The sequence below is a fragment of the Battus philenor genome, unplaced genomic scaffold (assembly GCF_028537555.1).
Source record: "Battus philenor isolate CCGP_79_NKW_IND1 unplaced genomic scaffold, ilBatPhil1.0.hap1 SCAF_15, whole genome shotgun sequence".
NCBI classification, from domain to species: domain Eukaryota; kingdom Metazoa; phylum Arthropoda; class Insecta; order Lepidoptera; family Papilionidae; genus Battus; species Battus philenor.
In genome coordinates, this window is record NW_027181677.1 from 5,979,824 (window position 1) to 5,995,294 (window position 15,471).

Below are 15,471 nucleotides of genomic sequence, written 5' to 3' on the forward strand. Positions count from 1 at the left end.
ATTCGTGAAATTAATATAAATTATTGTTATTCTCTGATAGCAGGTATTTAGATATTTGTGTAAGTTATGTTTTTACATTAAAGTAAAAATTTACTGTTTACAATTTTTCTTTTATCCTTGAACTTTTATAGCTTACTCAAAACTGTTTTAAAGATTTACTTTGTGACTGCTATAAAAGAATCTAACTATGATTGATAAATGAAATAAATAGCACACATAATTTTTTTGTGACATAAATTATAGTTATTGATAATTAGAGATTATCAAATAGCAAGAAAATTGATCTTTTAATGTTACATACCACATCACAGTGAAAAATTAAGCAGCTAACAAATTATTGAACTTGTGAAGTGAAACACGAAAATTTAATAAATTTTTATATTGGTATTGCTTTTAATGTAACTTTAAAATGAAGTTATGTGTGTACATAGAACACTAGAGTTATGAATGTTCGTTATTATATATTGTAATTATTTTAAAAAAACGACATTATCAAGGCATGATACTGCAGGAACTCCGCCACTTTTATTGAGCTCGAACAGAGCATTGAAATGAAAACCTCAGCTCAGGTAACCCTGGCATAAAGTGAAAATATTGTTGCAAAGTTGTATTAGGTACTAATTACATACATATTCCGCTAGATTAAAATGTTTCCTTATTATAGAACTACTACTGCTGTGGAAAGTATTAGCTGAGAAAAGTGGCATAGGTACCAACCTGCAGCTATACTCTTAATATTAATAGTGGAAATCTGGTCTGGTGACTGTTTTGTATTTGGTAGATCAGCCTGAATAATATCATTCTCGATCCAACAGTATCTTTAAAATAAACAAAATAATGATTTCATTATTTTTTAGTTACATCTCATTTTACACAAACAATAAAACAAGTGATTTTTAACATCTTTAAATTAATTCAGATATCTGTACCACAGGTTGATAAGTAGATTAGACATTTTGTACTCTTGCATATATATTGGTTTTAAATGATAATAAAAGACAATAACATTATAATCAAAATTAATTAATTAGAACTAATGAGACTTAAAGAGGCCCTGAAAAGTGTGCACTTTACATTTAATTTTTCACTACTAACTTAAATTTAAAGCAATATTGCACCTAGTATGACTTAATATAGTCTTTGTTTAACATATTAACACCATATATGTATAAAATGAAATTAGCATCAGGATGGGTGGCCACCTGTTCCAATGAAGAAAGCATATGCTGCACTGCACTACACTACACATTTCTTTAAATACAATCATCCTGAAATATATAATCCACATTCGTTGCCGCACATGGAACTTCTGCATGTCGCCTTACATCTTTCTGAATTCCAAGTTGTATCTTGAAATAACTTTCTTCATTTTACAGTGCCAGAAAGTAAAATAAGAAAATCAGTAATTTAGTAATTATGATATCAATACAAAAGACCTGCCTTCCTATTCATTCAAATTCAGATGGCAAATATAAAGCAAATATCAAAATTTTTAAAAGTTGAAATGTAAATCAAATAACCCATAACTCTGCAGTGAATGTCCCAATGGTTTACACCTTTATAAAAAAAAAACATTCTTAACATCAATCATTTTAATATTTCTTATAAAATATTTCTTTAAAAAACATTGTACTTTGTAAGTAGTTGCATAAGTAAGGGTTTATCAGGTTGATGAGAATTCTTGCAGAAACCTATATGAGTAACAAAGCCTTATTTAAAACCTTTAGTGTTTTACCCAATATGAGAATCATGGCTAGTGCTAATAGGAAACAGTTTATGAATGTGAAATATCATAAATATGGTTAGGTAAAATGAAATAGTTTTAATGGTTTTATTCATTCTATAAGGAATAATAAAATTATTCCCACTGGCACATATAAAGTAAGTATAATAATGTAAGTAAGTAATAAGTATAATTACTAAATATCAAAAGACAGAGGAGTATATGATGAAACAATTTGTGACCAAAAAAGTCCTTAATATTTTCTTCATGCACCATGTCTGTTTATTTTGAAGAACATTTGATTTTTAATGATAATATTTTAACTATTAAGTTATATAAATAAAATGACAATTTTCACTAACAGTTGTTTATTATAATAATTATTGAACATGGACTGCCAAACTTCTAAAACTATGACAAATATTGTTTGGACCTTGTAAGTTTTAGTGGTCATATCCAAATTTTCAGTTATAAATAAAACCATAATTGTTATTATTTTACACTTAGATTAGTTATCAAGTAAAGAATTCTTACTTGAGTTAAGAAAAGGTGCACTAGCACACAAAAATAGTGATTCCTTATGAATTTTCCTAACATCATTATTTCCTTCACAATTTTTCTGAAGCAAATCTAGTACCTCCATGTCTTTCTTGGCTACTTCACACAACTTCTCAATGGACGATAATTCCTCTACTTCAGCATTTAATAAAGCTTCCATTAAGGCTCCCTGTTCAGCACGTTTTCTCAATACAGAAACTTCTTCCTTCAGTTTCTCATATTCTTCGTCGGACGCTTGTTTTAACTGTTTTTCATCTTCAGGTAAGACAACATTAGAAGGAATTGATAATATTCTCTCAATTTCTTTATCAATAACATCAAGACAGGGATCGGCTCGTTCATAAAATAACTTTATTAGCTTATCACAAGAATTCGTCAAAGTTAACTTATCAGTATCATTTAAATCTAGCGTCTCCTGCAAATAAGACTCCATATCTTTGACTCCCGATCTGATTTTCTGTTCAACCATTTTCCGTACCGCGATTTTGAAACATTGAGCACCAAATCCAAAATGTTGTGTCTCGTATTCTTCATCCGTACCACCAGTCCATGGTTGTGTTTTGATCATTATTAACAATAATTTTAAATTAAAAAAGCTATCGTAATTCCTACTGAGTAATTGGGAATTAATTTAATTCAAACTGGTTTAGACGTTGTGTCATAGACTATACACAATGATTAAGAATAACTTTTTAATCTGTGTTCAAAATAAAGCCAAGGCTTTTAGCACAGCGAAATTTTATTTTATGTACAAACATTTTTTTCTAAAAATAGGATTTGTATTTAATTATTATTAAATGATAATAACCTTCTTATATAATATTTACAATGAAATAATTAACAAGTTTTCTTGTTATCTACACGAACTATAAACTTATTACAAAAAGCAACGTCTCATTTATAAAACATATTTTGCTTACTAATATTTTAAAAATGTAATTTAAAGAAGCCGTTACACGTAATTCGTACGAAAACTTCGTTACTCAATAACTGGTATAAGTAAAAGGCGCCATTATAACTTAAATTAGTTTAATAAGTGTATTCCACAAAACCAATTGAAAATATATTCGGTTTATCGGCCAGAGACATTGCCTGAAAACATATAACTTATCTCATTAGCGAAATGAAGGATGTGTTTACACGGGTATGCCGTTGAGATTGTTCCCCACTAGTTGTGGTGGTTTTGGAAAAAATAAAGATATGGCAATCGATATTTATCAAAGAAAGAGTCGATTCGATCTTCGATCTTTTGTAAAAATTCGTACGAAACGTTTTTCACCGAAAAGCTATAAACATTGAAATCATGAATTCAATTACATTATCCAGAAGCATCCATTAAATATAAATGTACAAAAAGTATCCATTAAATATAAATGTTCACAGTGGGTGTTATTTTATTGTCAAAAAGTAAGTACGATGTATTCAGCCCAACAGACAGTTTTACGAAAGATATTTTAAAGAATTTTTTATTAATAAGTCACGTGAAATCCTCTGTTGCTTAATGGCAGAGTTCTTTAATACATTATTTCCATTTAGCCATTATTGTATAAATGTATGTTAGTGCTCACTGTCTTCTTATTTGTGGTAATCTATGCGACCATCGTACACTTATTCTTGCTTTTTTTCTAGATTGCTCATCATAAATTACTATTTAGACATTGCAAATTATCTGCTATTACTGATCTTTTAGTTATTTACAATTTTTTTTTCGGCTAACAGCTTGATATAATTGGTACTTCCAAAAAAAGTACTACACTATGAATAACACAGAACTAATGGAGATCAAGCAAAGATATACTTTGCAAAAAATTACTAATTGGTTAAATCAAACAACTATGCAACCACTGTGTTTGAAACACCACAAATATCCTATGAAAAATTTATGAAACTTGTTGTTAAAGATCCAAAACTAAAATTGTATGTCAGGTATGGTGTCTAGCATTGAATATGTGTAAATGAAAATTGTACAATTACTTTATTGAATTATTAACCCCAAAACTAATAGTAAATCACATAATAACGAATTATTGAACAATCTTAAAGTAAATATTAATGAATACTTGATTATTTAAAACTTTTTGAAAGAGTAAATATGTGTAAATGCATAAGCTCAAATAAAAAAGTGCGATAGAAAGAGTGTCCATTAACTCTATCTGGCGAATACATTGTAATGATTAAAAAATTCTGAGCAGCTCATAGTATTTGTTTACTTTTACCTTACAAGTTTTCATTAGCTTGTTTTTTATTGGATACCAGATACTAATATAAGCAAAAAAAAATTTTTTAGTTAATATATCGACGTAGGGTGTACAAAAATTTAAAAAGTGCTGACAATAAATAAAAATTTTATATTTTCAAATTATAATAAGTGGGTAAATATTTTGTAATAAATTGCATTACACTAAATTTAGAAGAACTAAGTCGTTAAAACTAATTGTCATAGCTGCATGTATTAAACAATCAATTATAGATTCAAAGCATGGGACTTTCGACGGGGTAAATGAACAAATCCCTTTCAATCCAGAAAGAGTAATTACAATGTTGAGATAGGTCTGAACCTTTAGGGAATTATTTAAATATGGAAAACAACCTTATTGATAGAAAATAAACCTATTTTAAAATCGATCGCCTTTTTAAAATAAATACAGCGGGTGGCAGCATTATCATTCTACCGACTTAAATTGCAATTTTAAATATTTTTTTAATGGAATCAGGCGTTACTTTGCGGAAGTCCATCCAAAGTAAGAAAAGGACCAATATTTAGCCACTTCCACACATGCAGTAGTAGTCGTGCAACAAAGTGCACCGCTCGCCAGCCCGCTAACAAATGCGCATGCGGCAAACAATGCGAACTACACAACTGCTACCGTCAAATCACTCAACACGTGTTTCACCCCTCCACGGGGCATCTTCAGGAGTTATGTTACACCGATTAGTGCCAAACACAGAGTCTGTGTTGCACTTTGTTGCACGACTACCATTGCATGTGCGGAAGTGGCTAAATATTGATCCTTTTCTTACTTTAAATAAATTTATTATTAACTTAATAAAATGGAATATGGTTTGTATCAAGTATAATAATGACCGTTGTCAAAGTTATCGTTACACATTGGTATTAAAATGAAAAAAAAGAGTAATACCAAATAAACCGTCACAGTAACCAAAGTGAAATGATTGCTTGGGCCAAACATTTTTAATTGCAGCCAATTATCACCACTTTAGTTCTAGAATGTCCAATTTTGTACATAAGCCGGACGCATATATTTCCAATGGGAAAGACGCCCATTGCAAGGCATAGGTCTCCCCCAAAGACTGACCTTGCGCTGCCTGCAGCTAGAGCGATCCACGAGCCATACCTCTGATAATGTCGTTTCTAAAATGTCGTTGCTAAAGTTTTGTAGCGGAGGCAAAGTTTGCTAGAGGAGCATATGAGGCGATAGAAGTCGTTGATATGGGAGGTTTTGTTTCTGACGATGCTAACATGTTTGTGGACTACGCCTTTAAACATGATGCGGGGAACGGGAAGTCCCCAATAGCGGGAGCCAAAAAATGGTTGAGGAAATGAAGCTTGGAGTAAGTAAGAGGATGAGCTGGGGCGAGAACATTTTGTTATGATGATGTCAGCGACCTCATCAGGATTTTATCGCAATTATTAATAATTAATAAGGTATTTATTTATCATTTATTCATATAAAGATTAGCTTCTTCGCTCTTCTTTAAGATGTATGTTAGGCCTGTTTCATGTGGTAGCTAATCATTATTCTTCTCTGGTAAAGGATGTATTTTGCACGCACTCTGTGTGGTCTAAATGTTTTATATCCCTAAAAACGAGAACCGTGTTGTTTGAAAGGCATTCAACATTATGTAATCGACATCTCCGTACTGTGACGTTAATATATATAAAAATTAGGCCAATTCATAGCTACAGGTATTGGGAACTTTAATGGATTTTTGTTTTTAGGGGCATGTTATCCTGTTGCGCGCTTTTGAGACGCTTTATCGTCTGACGACAAGGATTTATGCAATGGCGTGAAATAAATGAAAATTGTAATCGATGAGAAATTTATCCTTAAGAGGCTTTTATTTTAATGAAACAATTGTTTATCTTGTAGTGGTCTCCCGAACTTTATAATTATTATTTTGCTATGAAATATTTTTGTAACAAAGTGCTTCCAGAACTTTTAAACTTCTAAATTAATTGTAAGGATCATTTTTTTAACTACAAAATGAATCATAATTTTCAAATAAACAGTTTTAATACCTTCATTTTTAGTTTCTAGAATGGAAAAATTTAGTTTTTTCGGTAAACAAGTGAAATATATTCTGGTGACGTTTATGTTACAACGAAAGTAATAAATATGCAACAAAATACGAATAATTAATTACGTAATGTATTTAATTGGGTTTTGTACATATTATGAAACAGTAATTCAGTTCCACAGGCGCGAGAATTCGAAGCGACGACGCGCACAGCATAAAACCGTTTTGCGGGTCGCAATTCACTTCACCTCGTTCAGTAGTAAAGTGGAGCTCGGAGTGTGTTGACGCTCTATCTTGTCATAACAATAATATAACGTTACAATAGTTATCGTGAAAACTTTCACTGGATATTTTTCGATTCGAGTGAAATTTTGTGTTTCGTTCCAGATTAAACTAATATTAGAGTTAATATTGTAGTTTTTGTGTTTGAAACGCGATTGTTCGCGTTTGTGGTTGTGTTTACAAAGTTAGCATTGTTTGATTTTATGGTGATCGGTCGTCACAATTTGTGCGTTTCGACCCTGAACTTGTGGATTAAGGGACTACATTTCTGAGGTAAACTAATTTTATTGCATAAAATTAAAATAATGAATACATAATGGATATATATTTTGTCTTTGTATCACAACACGTGTAATAGTTTTAACTTTTATAAAGCGTGACGTTAACTAAACTAAAATCTCATATTTATTAATTCCGTATCCTTGAACAGATTGGAATAATACAGAATTATTTTAAATATTTTATATTCACAACTTTAGCATATCTTTCAACAATGTCGATTAAAAAAAATTTGAATAAAATCACAAAGACATAATTTTTTCACTAACTTTTTTTAAAATTATAATAATGAGTAAATACATAAGGTATCGTAAAATTTTACGCTAAGATAATCGTTATCGAAGTAATAAGTACGCGTAATAAGATAATGCTGTAGATGGGTACGTTATACATATCTGTTCATTTACGCATTTGTGATATACGAGTAGTATCTACCACACTAATGAAACAAAATTTTAACCAGTACTCGTGACGGTTATTTTTATGTGAATAGACTGACTGTTTTCATGAATTTAATGTAAAAAATATACGTAATTACTGATCGAACAGTCAGGTGCATATTTGCGTCGTTTATTATTATTTTTCCTAAAATTATGGAGGCCGCCTTAATGAGCTCGTATTAGAGAAGTTACCAAACAGAACTATTTTCGGAATTTATCAGTATAAGCCTAAATAAGAAAACAGTGTAGTTTGTCGTCTCACTCGCACACACAAGTTTATGTATATGTATCTCACTCTCCCGTTTCCTTAAATTGTTTTGAAAAATTCTTTCCATTATAGCCAAACTGCAATGCTACTTTTAAAATAGCAACAAGATTTCATTTTTATTTATACTATTCCTGTCACTTATAATGACTATTTTTAATTAAAGTAGCGCGGCTTTTTCGGCTTTAACAGCATCACCTTTCACAAGGCTCGCGGATCCAGAATTCGGGAAATTACTAAATAAAATCACTAACGATATCAAATATTTACACAATGCAATATTTTTAAGTATACAGGTCTTCTTTTTGTTAATTGGATCTCTTAAAGAATCCCCGAGTAAAGACTTCTTTACGGCTTGTTGACGAATGAAAGTTACCGACATAGTCCAGCGGATTAGCAAGCGCTGAAATGAAGATGATATGATGATTTTTAAGTAAGTTTTTAAAACTGGTTAAACAGTTAATTTAGAGGATCCTTTATTATTGTTCTACATCGTGCATAAATGATTTCAAAGCGGTAGGTAGACAAATTACAATATTGGCAGACTTCTTTTTCCAAAAAATTATTTATTAAATTTTAAAATATAAATGTGTTTAACTAAATTAATCAAGGGCCGATTTGTATGCTCTTTTACTTTGGAGAGAGGTTCTCTGAGAGTCGATTTTAGGACTGAAGCGGCAGTGGACGGTGCACATCCCTTGCATTCGATGGCCGCTGGAGCCGAAAGGTTTTCTAGTGGCGACCACGAGATGGTAAACGGCGTGGGTAGACGTATCATTAGAAGGAGGGTAGGATCAACGACATAGTTAAGCTCGCGGGAAGTCAAGGTTGGATGCAAGCAGCGCTTGACTTATCTTCGTGGACATCTTTGCCTATGATTTACAGTGGGCGTCTATGGGCTAATAAAAAAAGAAGAGTAACAAAATTTAGTTATTACCCGTTGCCCCGGAGCTTAAGTTAGAACTGATTAAAGCCTGTGATGTTCTTCGAATTGTCAACTTGTTATTATCAGAACGTCAGATGTTTATACGATCCGTAATACAGCTTGCTGAATTAAATATCTCATTGATACACAATATCTCCTGTTTAGTTTATATATAGATTTCTAATAACCCATATGCTACGTTAATAACTAAGGTTTTGATTTTTTCTGTCTGTTAAGTATGTTGCATCTGTGATCAAGAAAATGTTTTTTCTTTGTTTCGTTATACATATAACATCACAAAAGGAACTAGTGTAATAACGAATGTTGGACGTAAAATAACTATTTTCGGAGCTTCGCTTTACACTGTTATGGTATACACGTAGGTATATTAACCTATTTCTGGCAGCATTCGTAACCTATGTATTTTTGGAATGTCAACATTGCTCGTAGACATTAGTATTCAGTGTTCTACATAATGTTTCATTATTCTCGTTTTCTTTGACAACGATTTTCTAAATTATTTATTCCGTGGTTTGTTAGTTTACGTCGACGAGGGTAATATACAATCTATTTTTTTTTCTGCGAAATAGTAATGCACGAGTTATAACTGTATTCCGGTTTGTATGACGTGATGGCTAAAACAATTAGCGGATTGTAGCATATTTGCGTTGAGAAAACAGTGAATCATCAGTTATCACTGCGTCGCTCCTTGACTAATAGGTGAGATATGTATTTTAAAAATTAATAGAATCCATGCGTACTTTCCGAAGGGCTTTTTCAGCCACTATTTTCAGCGAAACACTATAGCGAGAGGCAGTATTCTATTCAGTGTATGAACAGTTGTAGCATAGCGGTAGAAGACTGAGACTTCAGGTTCGATTCCCGGGATAGAATTTTATATATCTTATATAACTCACACTTTGTGCATTAATTATTCAAGATTGCCACTGCTCACAAACAAGTTTCCTGAGTTGGCTAATGCCTGCTAAGCGTGGCGATTATGGTATGTTATTCTCCCCTAGATATCTTTGGGGAAGGCCTATTCCTCACAGTAAGCGTCTATTGGCTAAAACGACAAAATTCAGTGTTGCACAAGATTTGGTAACTTTCAAAATGTTAAAATCTTGCGTCATACTGAAATGGGATTTTATCAGTGCCTTGCCTGATTCGACTAGTATACTGTTACAAAAATAAAAACGATCTCTCTGGGATAATTATTTTAAAGCACCACATAAATATAAACATGAAAGCCACTAGTAACAACACTTCACCCGTAACGTGATACGTACATTTATTACAGAAAATATATTAGAAATCAAAATGCAAAAATAACTTCAACAGAGACATAGTACAATAAATTAAATGAAATTAATGTCGACTTGCCTTTATCGTGACGTGTCGATGTGACGTAAATAAATTAATAATGTAGTGTAATGCTGTTTTAGCATAAACAATCTACGCTTGTGTTTTTAAGTATGTCATTGGCTGGACGAGATAAATTTTGTGAGAATCAGGGGGTTGATTGATTATGGTTACATATTGCATAACATGAATAAACATTAATATTATTTTGCTAAGGCATAAATAAATACGCAGAGGGCTATGCTCTGTGAGAAGACCACGTACTGGCGAGCAAAGCGTCCACCTACAAAATAGACTCTGTTAAGATCGCCGGAAAACTTCGGAAACGGGCTGCTTCCAACTGGTCTTATTGGAAATTCATGAAGGAGGCCTATGTCCAGAAGTGGACGTTCTAGAACTAAAATGGTAGGGCTGGTTACTCTCTGAGAAAAGACTCGTGCAATGGGTCCACATTACAAGGCTAACAGTTTTATACAGCATACTGCAATAGCACAAGTGCGTGCGTATGCAAAATGGATTGTCGTAATTCAATTTGCATAGTCGATATAAATTTGATTATATATTGCCAATCTCTTTACTGCCTGTATATTAAAAAGGAACATTATATATACATTTAAAAACTTCATAATGTTGTCTAATATACCTAATCAGGAAAAATAAATAAGTAAACCACAGACATATTAACATTTATGTAAATAAAGAATAACGGATATATAAGAAAAGGCTGGCAAGCGCAGTGTGGTTCATCCACCAACAAGGTGATGACAGATGACATTGTTAAGGACGATGGCATGCATCCAAGCCACTTTCAACAGGTTCTATTGGAAAATTGTGAAAGCAACTTAGGTCTTGCTGTTAACATACTGCGGGTAGAAAAGTTAATAATGATGAAACATGGTTTATTGTTAAATGTTAATAAAAGTCATATACAAAGAACTATTAAAACTATGGTTTCAAGGAATTATTTGATTTTATATTAAAATGTATTCAACTAACATTCGTACAGAATAAATTAAAGTCACATTGCATACAGTTCATTTACCCCATCGTAAATAGGCGCCACACATAACAAAGACTTGAAATATGTCGATAGACAAGGATCTTATATTAAAGTTAAAAAGATTTTGTCTATTATATCAATCATTAAAAAATTTGACCGTTGGCCTTTATACCGCTCAACTTTTTAACGTTTTTGTTTTTTTGCGGGTATTTTGTTTTACCTTCGCATACCTGCCATTGCGGTGCGAAAATAGGTTATATCGGACTTTCGACAGCTAAATCTTTCACGATATTCTTCCATTATTGCATTCTTTCTGGAGACGTTGGCTTCACTCTCTGGGAGAACCAGAAACCAGTGCTTGCTTAATTTGCTTTTTGGCCTCTCCATCTAACGGGACATGAGCGGACAGACGGACTTTGAGTCCATCACCTAGAAGCCAATGGGACCAAGATAGTCAATAGTTGCCTTTTCAGTCCTTTACGGCGGATCTAGTCTTACACCGATCATCATTTGGCTATGGAGGGCGATTTTAACTTTAAGCGGAATTCTCTAATTTCACTGGAATTCCAAAGTTCTTAAGTTGTTTAGACGGACACTCATGTGTCTGTGCAGAAGTACCCTCGAGAAAAGTTCTTCGCTTTATTGTCACTCGAATTAAGTTTTGCATTTTTATTCCAGTGTGTTCAGTTTCCATTATTTCCTTTGTCATTTTAGAAAGCGCTACTAGAAGTATCTGAGAAACTTCAGCAACACTTTTATCATTCATTTCAACTTATTTATCAATATTTTGGTTGCGCTTTTCTTTTTTTGAAAATTTTATAATTAAGTTACTAACTTAGTCTGGAAGCGTAGCCTCCAAATTCAATTTCAATTATTTATGGATTTTAAGTAGTACAAATAAATACTACTTATAATTTAACATTAATGAAATTTGTCTTAGGAGATATTTCGTAGATCGTAAACACTATCTCTAAAAACTATAGTTTTCTTATGAATTATTATTGTTTATGTTATATTGCAATTACACTTTATCTAGAGATAAACTTTACGATTCACGAAATTATAGTTTTTCATTTTCATAACACGCGTACGACGTAACTGCCTTGTTTTTATTTTCAAGTCGTTTGCTAATGTCAATGACTTAAATATTATGTATATTTAAGTTTACTGCTACACCGAATGTTTGTTTTTATGTTAATGAAAAAACGATAAGTACAAATATGGAAAAAATTTTATCCGATAGACGATTAGCAGGAGGATTGCTTACAGCAACAATGTACAAGATTCGTGGTATCTAATTGTTGGTATTTTTTCTTCACTTCATAAGATATCTGGTCCAATAGTGTAATAAAAATAATAATACAATGACGTTGGCTTAGAATCGACGATTGCAAACTTTGATTATAGCTCTAGGTCAAGTTTTACAACCTCAATAGTACTGACGTCGCAGAAGTATCTTAAGTAACAAAGAGCGTTTTATTATCTTTGCAAGGCGCAGTCGGTCGTTTACGAGGTATTTAGGGATTAAGGGTGAGGTTCGAATTACACCGAATGGCCCCCATTAGAAGGAAAATTTCCTTAAGACGTCACAAATACATGTTTTGTTGACCTACATACATGGCAAATGAAACAATTGATTTGCTAACACTAATTAAAGAAATAAATTATCACATTTTAATATAGTTTAGTAACAATGTTTTACAAAGATTTTTACTTGCTTATCAATCGTAAACATAGTCGACAGATTTTAACATTTAAAAAGAATAGTCCATTTTTTAATTTCAAGAATTTAAAAAAACTATCAATAAAATGCAAAATCGCTAGCCGTATCGGTGAATGACTTGATAAATAATATATGTGGTATAACCACTAGGCCAGTTACGAACGACTTTCATTTGTGAATTTAAAGACTTGTTTTTACTTGTATTATACTTAGCGAAGATTTGTTTTGGTTCGTTTTGGCTGAACATATTCGTATAAAAAATAACATATACGTACAGCGGCACAGCGGTACTGGTTGGTCTAGTTCATAAATTTGAATTGGAATTAATGAACCTATGAGTAAATCTTAACCAAAAACCTAACATATCTGCGATTTTCAAAGCAAATCACATATTTCAGACTACTTATGATACAAGTATATATATATATATATATATATATATATATATATATATATATACACAGCTGGTTCTAACGTGGTCATAATGACTAGTTTTAGTTTTACACTGTACTTTATATGAGCTGTGGAAGTGTGCGCTTGAAAATACTTATAAATAAATAAATTATCAACCAAGTAATGATATAAGTAAACCTTTTTTAATTTGATAACAATAATAAGGTTCAGTTTTTAAATGTAATTTTAAATGTTTGCATGGATATTAAATTCGTAGATTCGTAGAGAACAAAGCCTCCAGACAAGTAGGCCTTAAAATAAATATGGATAAGACGATGTTAATGTCTAACGTCCATGTCTTGCCTTCTCAAGTAATTGTCGCAGAGGGTGCACTCGAAGTTGTACACGATTATATAAATATAATATACCCTAGGTTAACTGTCCAGCTTGGGAAGTTCAACTTCAAGGATGAGATCACTCATCGAAACTTGGATTTGAATTTAATTAACTATATAAAGTTACAGTCCTGATAAATGTATGATGATTTGTCTACATTGAAATTTGTTTCTAAGTATTTTCGTAGTAATTTTTTTAACAATTAATATTAAACCATTTAAAGTAAAATTAACTATTCAACATAGTCTGTTAATAAATTCAAAGGAAAAAAGTAAAAAAAGGTTGGGTTAGGCCGCTCTTTGCGCACTGCCATCCACAGAATCAGCAAATGCCTTTTGGGCAGCAGTAAGTCTGTTCCAAAAAAAACAAATCTTGATTAACTGGCAATAAAGCAAAACCATGTTATCTGGAGAATATTAAATTTGGTTGAAGATTTTCCATTATGTGTTTGTATATTAAATTGCTGCTATGTAGAAAAAATTAAACTTAAAAGATAATATCATTTAACATTTCAATTAAAATGTGCACCATAATTAACTGAGCAGTATAGCCATTTTCTGAGGATTTCAATGTTTCCTTCGAAGGCGGATTTGACTGCCTCATCGGTTTTCTTTCATTTCTTTGCAAGAAGTAATTCAAAGATCGCAAAAAGAGATAATCAATTGGAAGGCCTGGAAACTATGGTAGGTAAATATTCCTAGATCTAATATACAGGGTCATAGGTGCAAACAGTGTTAGCCCAGCGATAGAGGACTGTGACTTGCAATCGTAAAGATCATCTATTTTCGTCATCGAGTCATCTATATTCGACCCGCAAAGAGGATTGAGAAGATGTTTATTTTAAAAAATGCATATTTTATAGCACTGTTAGGTATGAAAAAATAATATGAAGCTTAAGCAAATATATTCTTATTAGTATGCTAAAAATACTCATGATTGGATTTTGCAAAATTTTACCCACAAAAGGCTGTGCGCACCAACAAAATTAGGCGGGGAACAGCTAGTTGTATACATAATTAAACTTATTAATATTTTCTTTATATTGTGATCATATTTTCACAAAAGAACATAAACAAGTAAAGAAATTTAAGTTAAAACTATCCTTAAATTATTAGGAAGTATGGTTGTGACGACATTGACGCGTTTTACTTGTGTGCGAACAATATTTAGCGATGTACAGTAAAAGAGAAAGTTAAATATTTACTGTACCTATTACAACTCATTGTTTTTACCACGTTTACGCGTTTACCTATAAGATTTTTATTTGTATATCTACGACAATTTAATACGCATTTACATATATATTACCTTATTTGCGGTAAACCAGAAAACTCAAACATAAAATAATATTTTCTATTGACTATCTGTAACATGTAGTGATTAACATTTTATGAAGGGTAATGTAATATTTTCATGTTAACACATTTATCTTCGAATAACGATTTAAGATTAACTAAATTAGCTAATATTTCATTTACCGCATACTCGAGGTACATAACATGTCGTCCAATGTCCCTCAATGCCTAATTACGAAAATGAAGAAGAAAAAATGGGTGTTACTTGAGGTGACTTCGGCGTTGAAACGTGGTGCCTTACAGGCAAGTTTTCAGTCACTTAACGAACCATGGAGTGGACTATGCGCAAGATTTCTGTACTTGATTTAAACAAGATTGAGATTTACAGAAAATTCGTAGACTTACTAAAAGAAACCGTCATCGCCTAGAGAATTGGCATGTTAAAGTGAGCAGGCCAGCATCTGGGACCTTCAGATTCTTCATTGAATATCACATTATAGCAAGTGTAGCGTAATTTAGACGACCTGGTTAATATCGTCGGAAGACAAGAACAAATAGTAAAATCTTTCA

General features: G+C 31.9%; 2 protein-coding genes across 4 annotated transcripts in view; one reads left to right on the plus strand and one right to left on the minus strand.

Annotated features, from left to right (window-relative positions):
- Nucleotides 1-462: 462 nt before the first annotated feature.
- LOC137918907 (protein MIS12 homolog) lies at nt 463-2,927 on the minus strand. Its single transcript, XM_068761842.1, has 2 exons — nt 2,258-2,927; nt 463-818 (listed from the first exon to the last, which is right to left on the minus strand). Exons 1-2 carry the CDS (start codon nt 2,847-2,849, stop codon nt 724-726), a joined length of 687 nt encoding a protein of 228 aa, XP_068617943.1. The 5' UTR covers nt 2,850-2,927; the 3' UTR covers nt 463-723.
- A 3,894-nt stretch (nt 2,928-6,821) lies between these two features.
- Nucleotides 6,822-15,471, plus strand: part of Pde11 (Phosphodiesterase 11) — a 206,302-nt gene continuing 197,652 nt past the window's right edge. For all 3 annotated transcript variants that reach the window (XM_068762042.1, XM_068762038.1, XM_068762043.1), the window contains exon 1: nt 6,822-7,096. The gene's annotated coding sequence lies outside the window, so the exon portion shown is untranslated. The remainder of the gene's footprint in view (nt 7,097-15,471) is intronic.

Coding starts and splice junctions, on each gene's coding strand:
- LOC137918907 (XM_068761842.1), bottom strand. CDS start 2,849: ATGATCAAAACACAACCATGGACTGGTGGTACGGATGAAGAATACGAG. Junction 819..2,257: donor TGCACCTTTTCTTAACTCAA/GTAAGAATTCTT, acceptor TTTATTTTAAAG/ATACTGTTGGATCGAGAATG.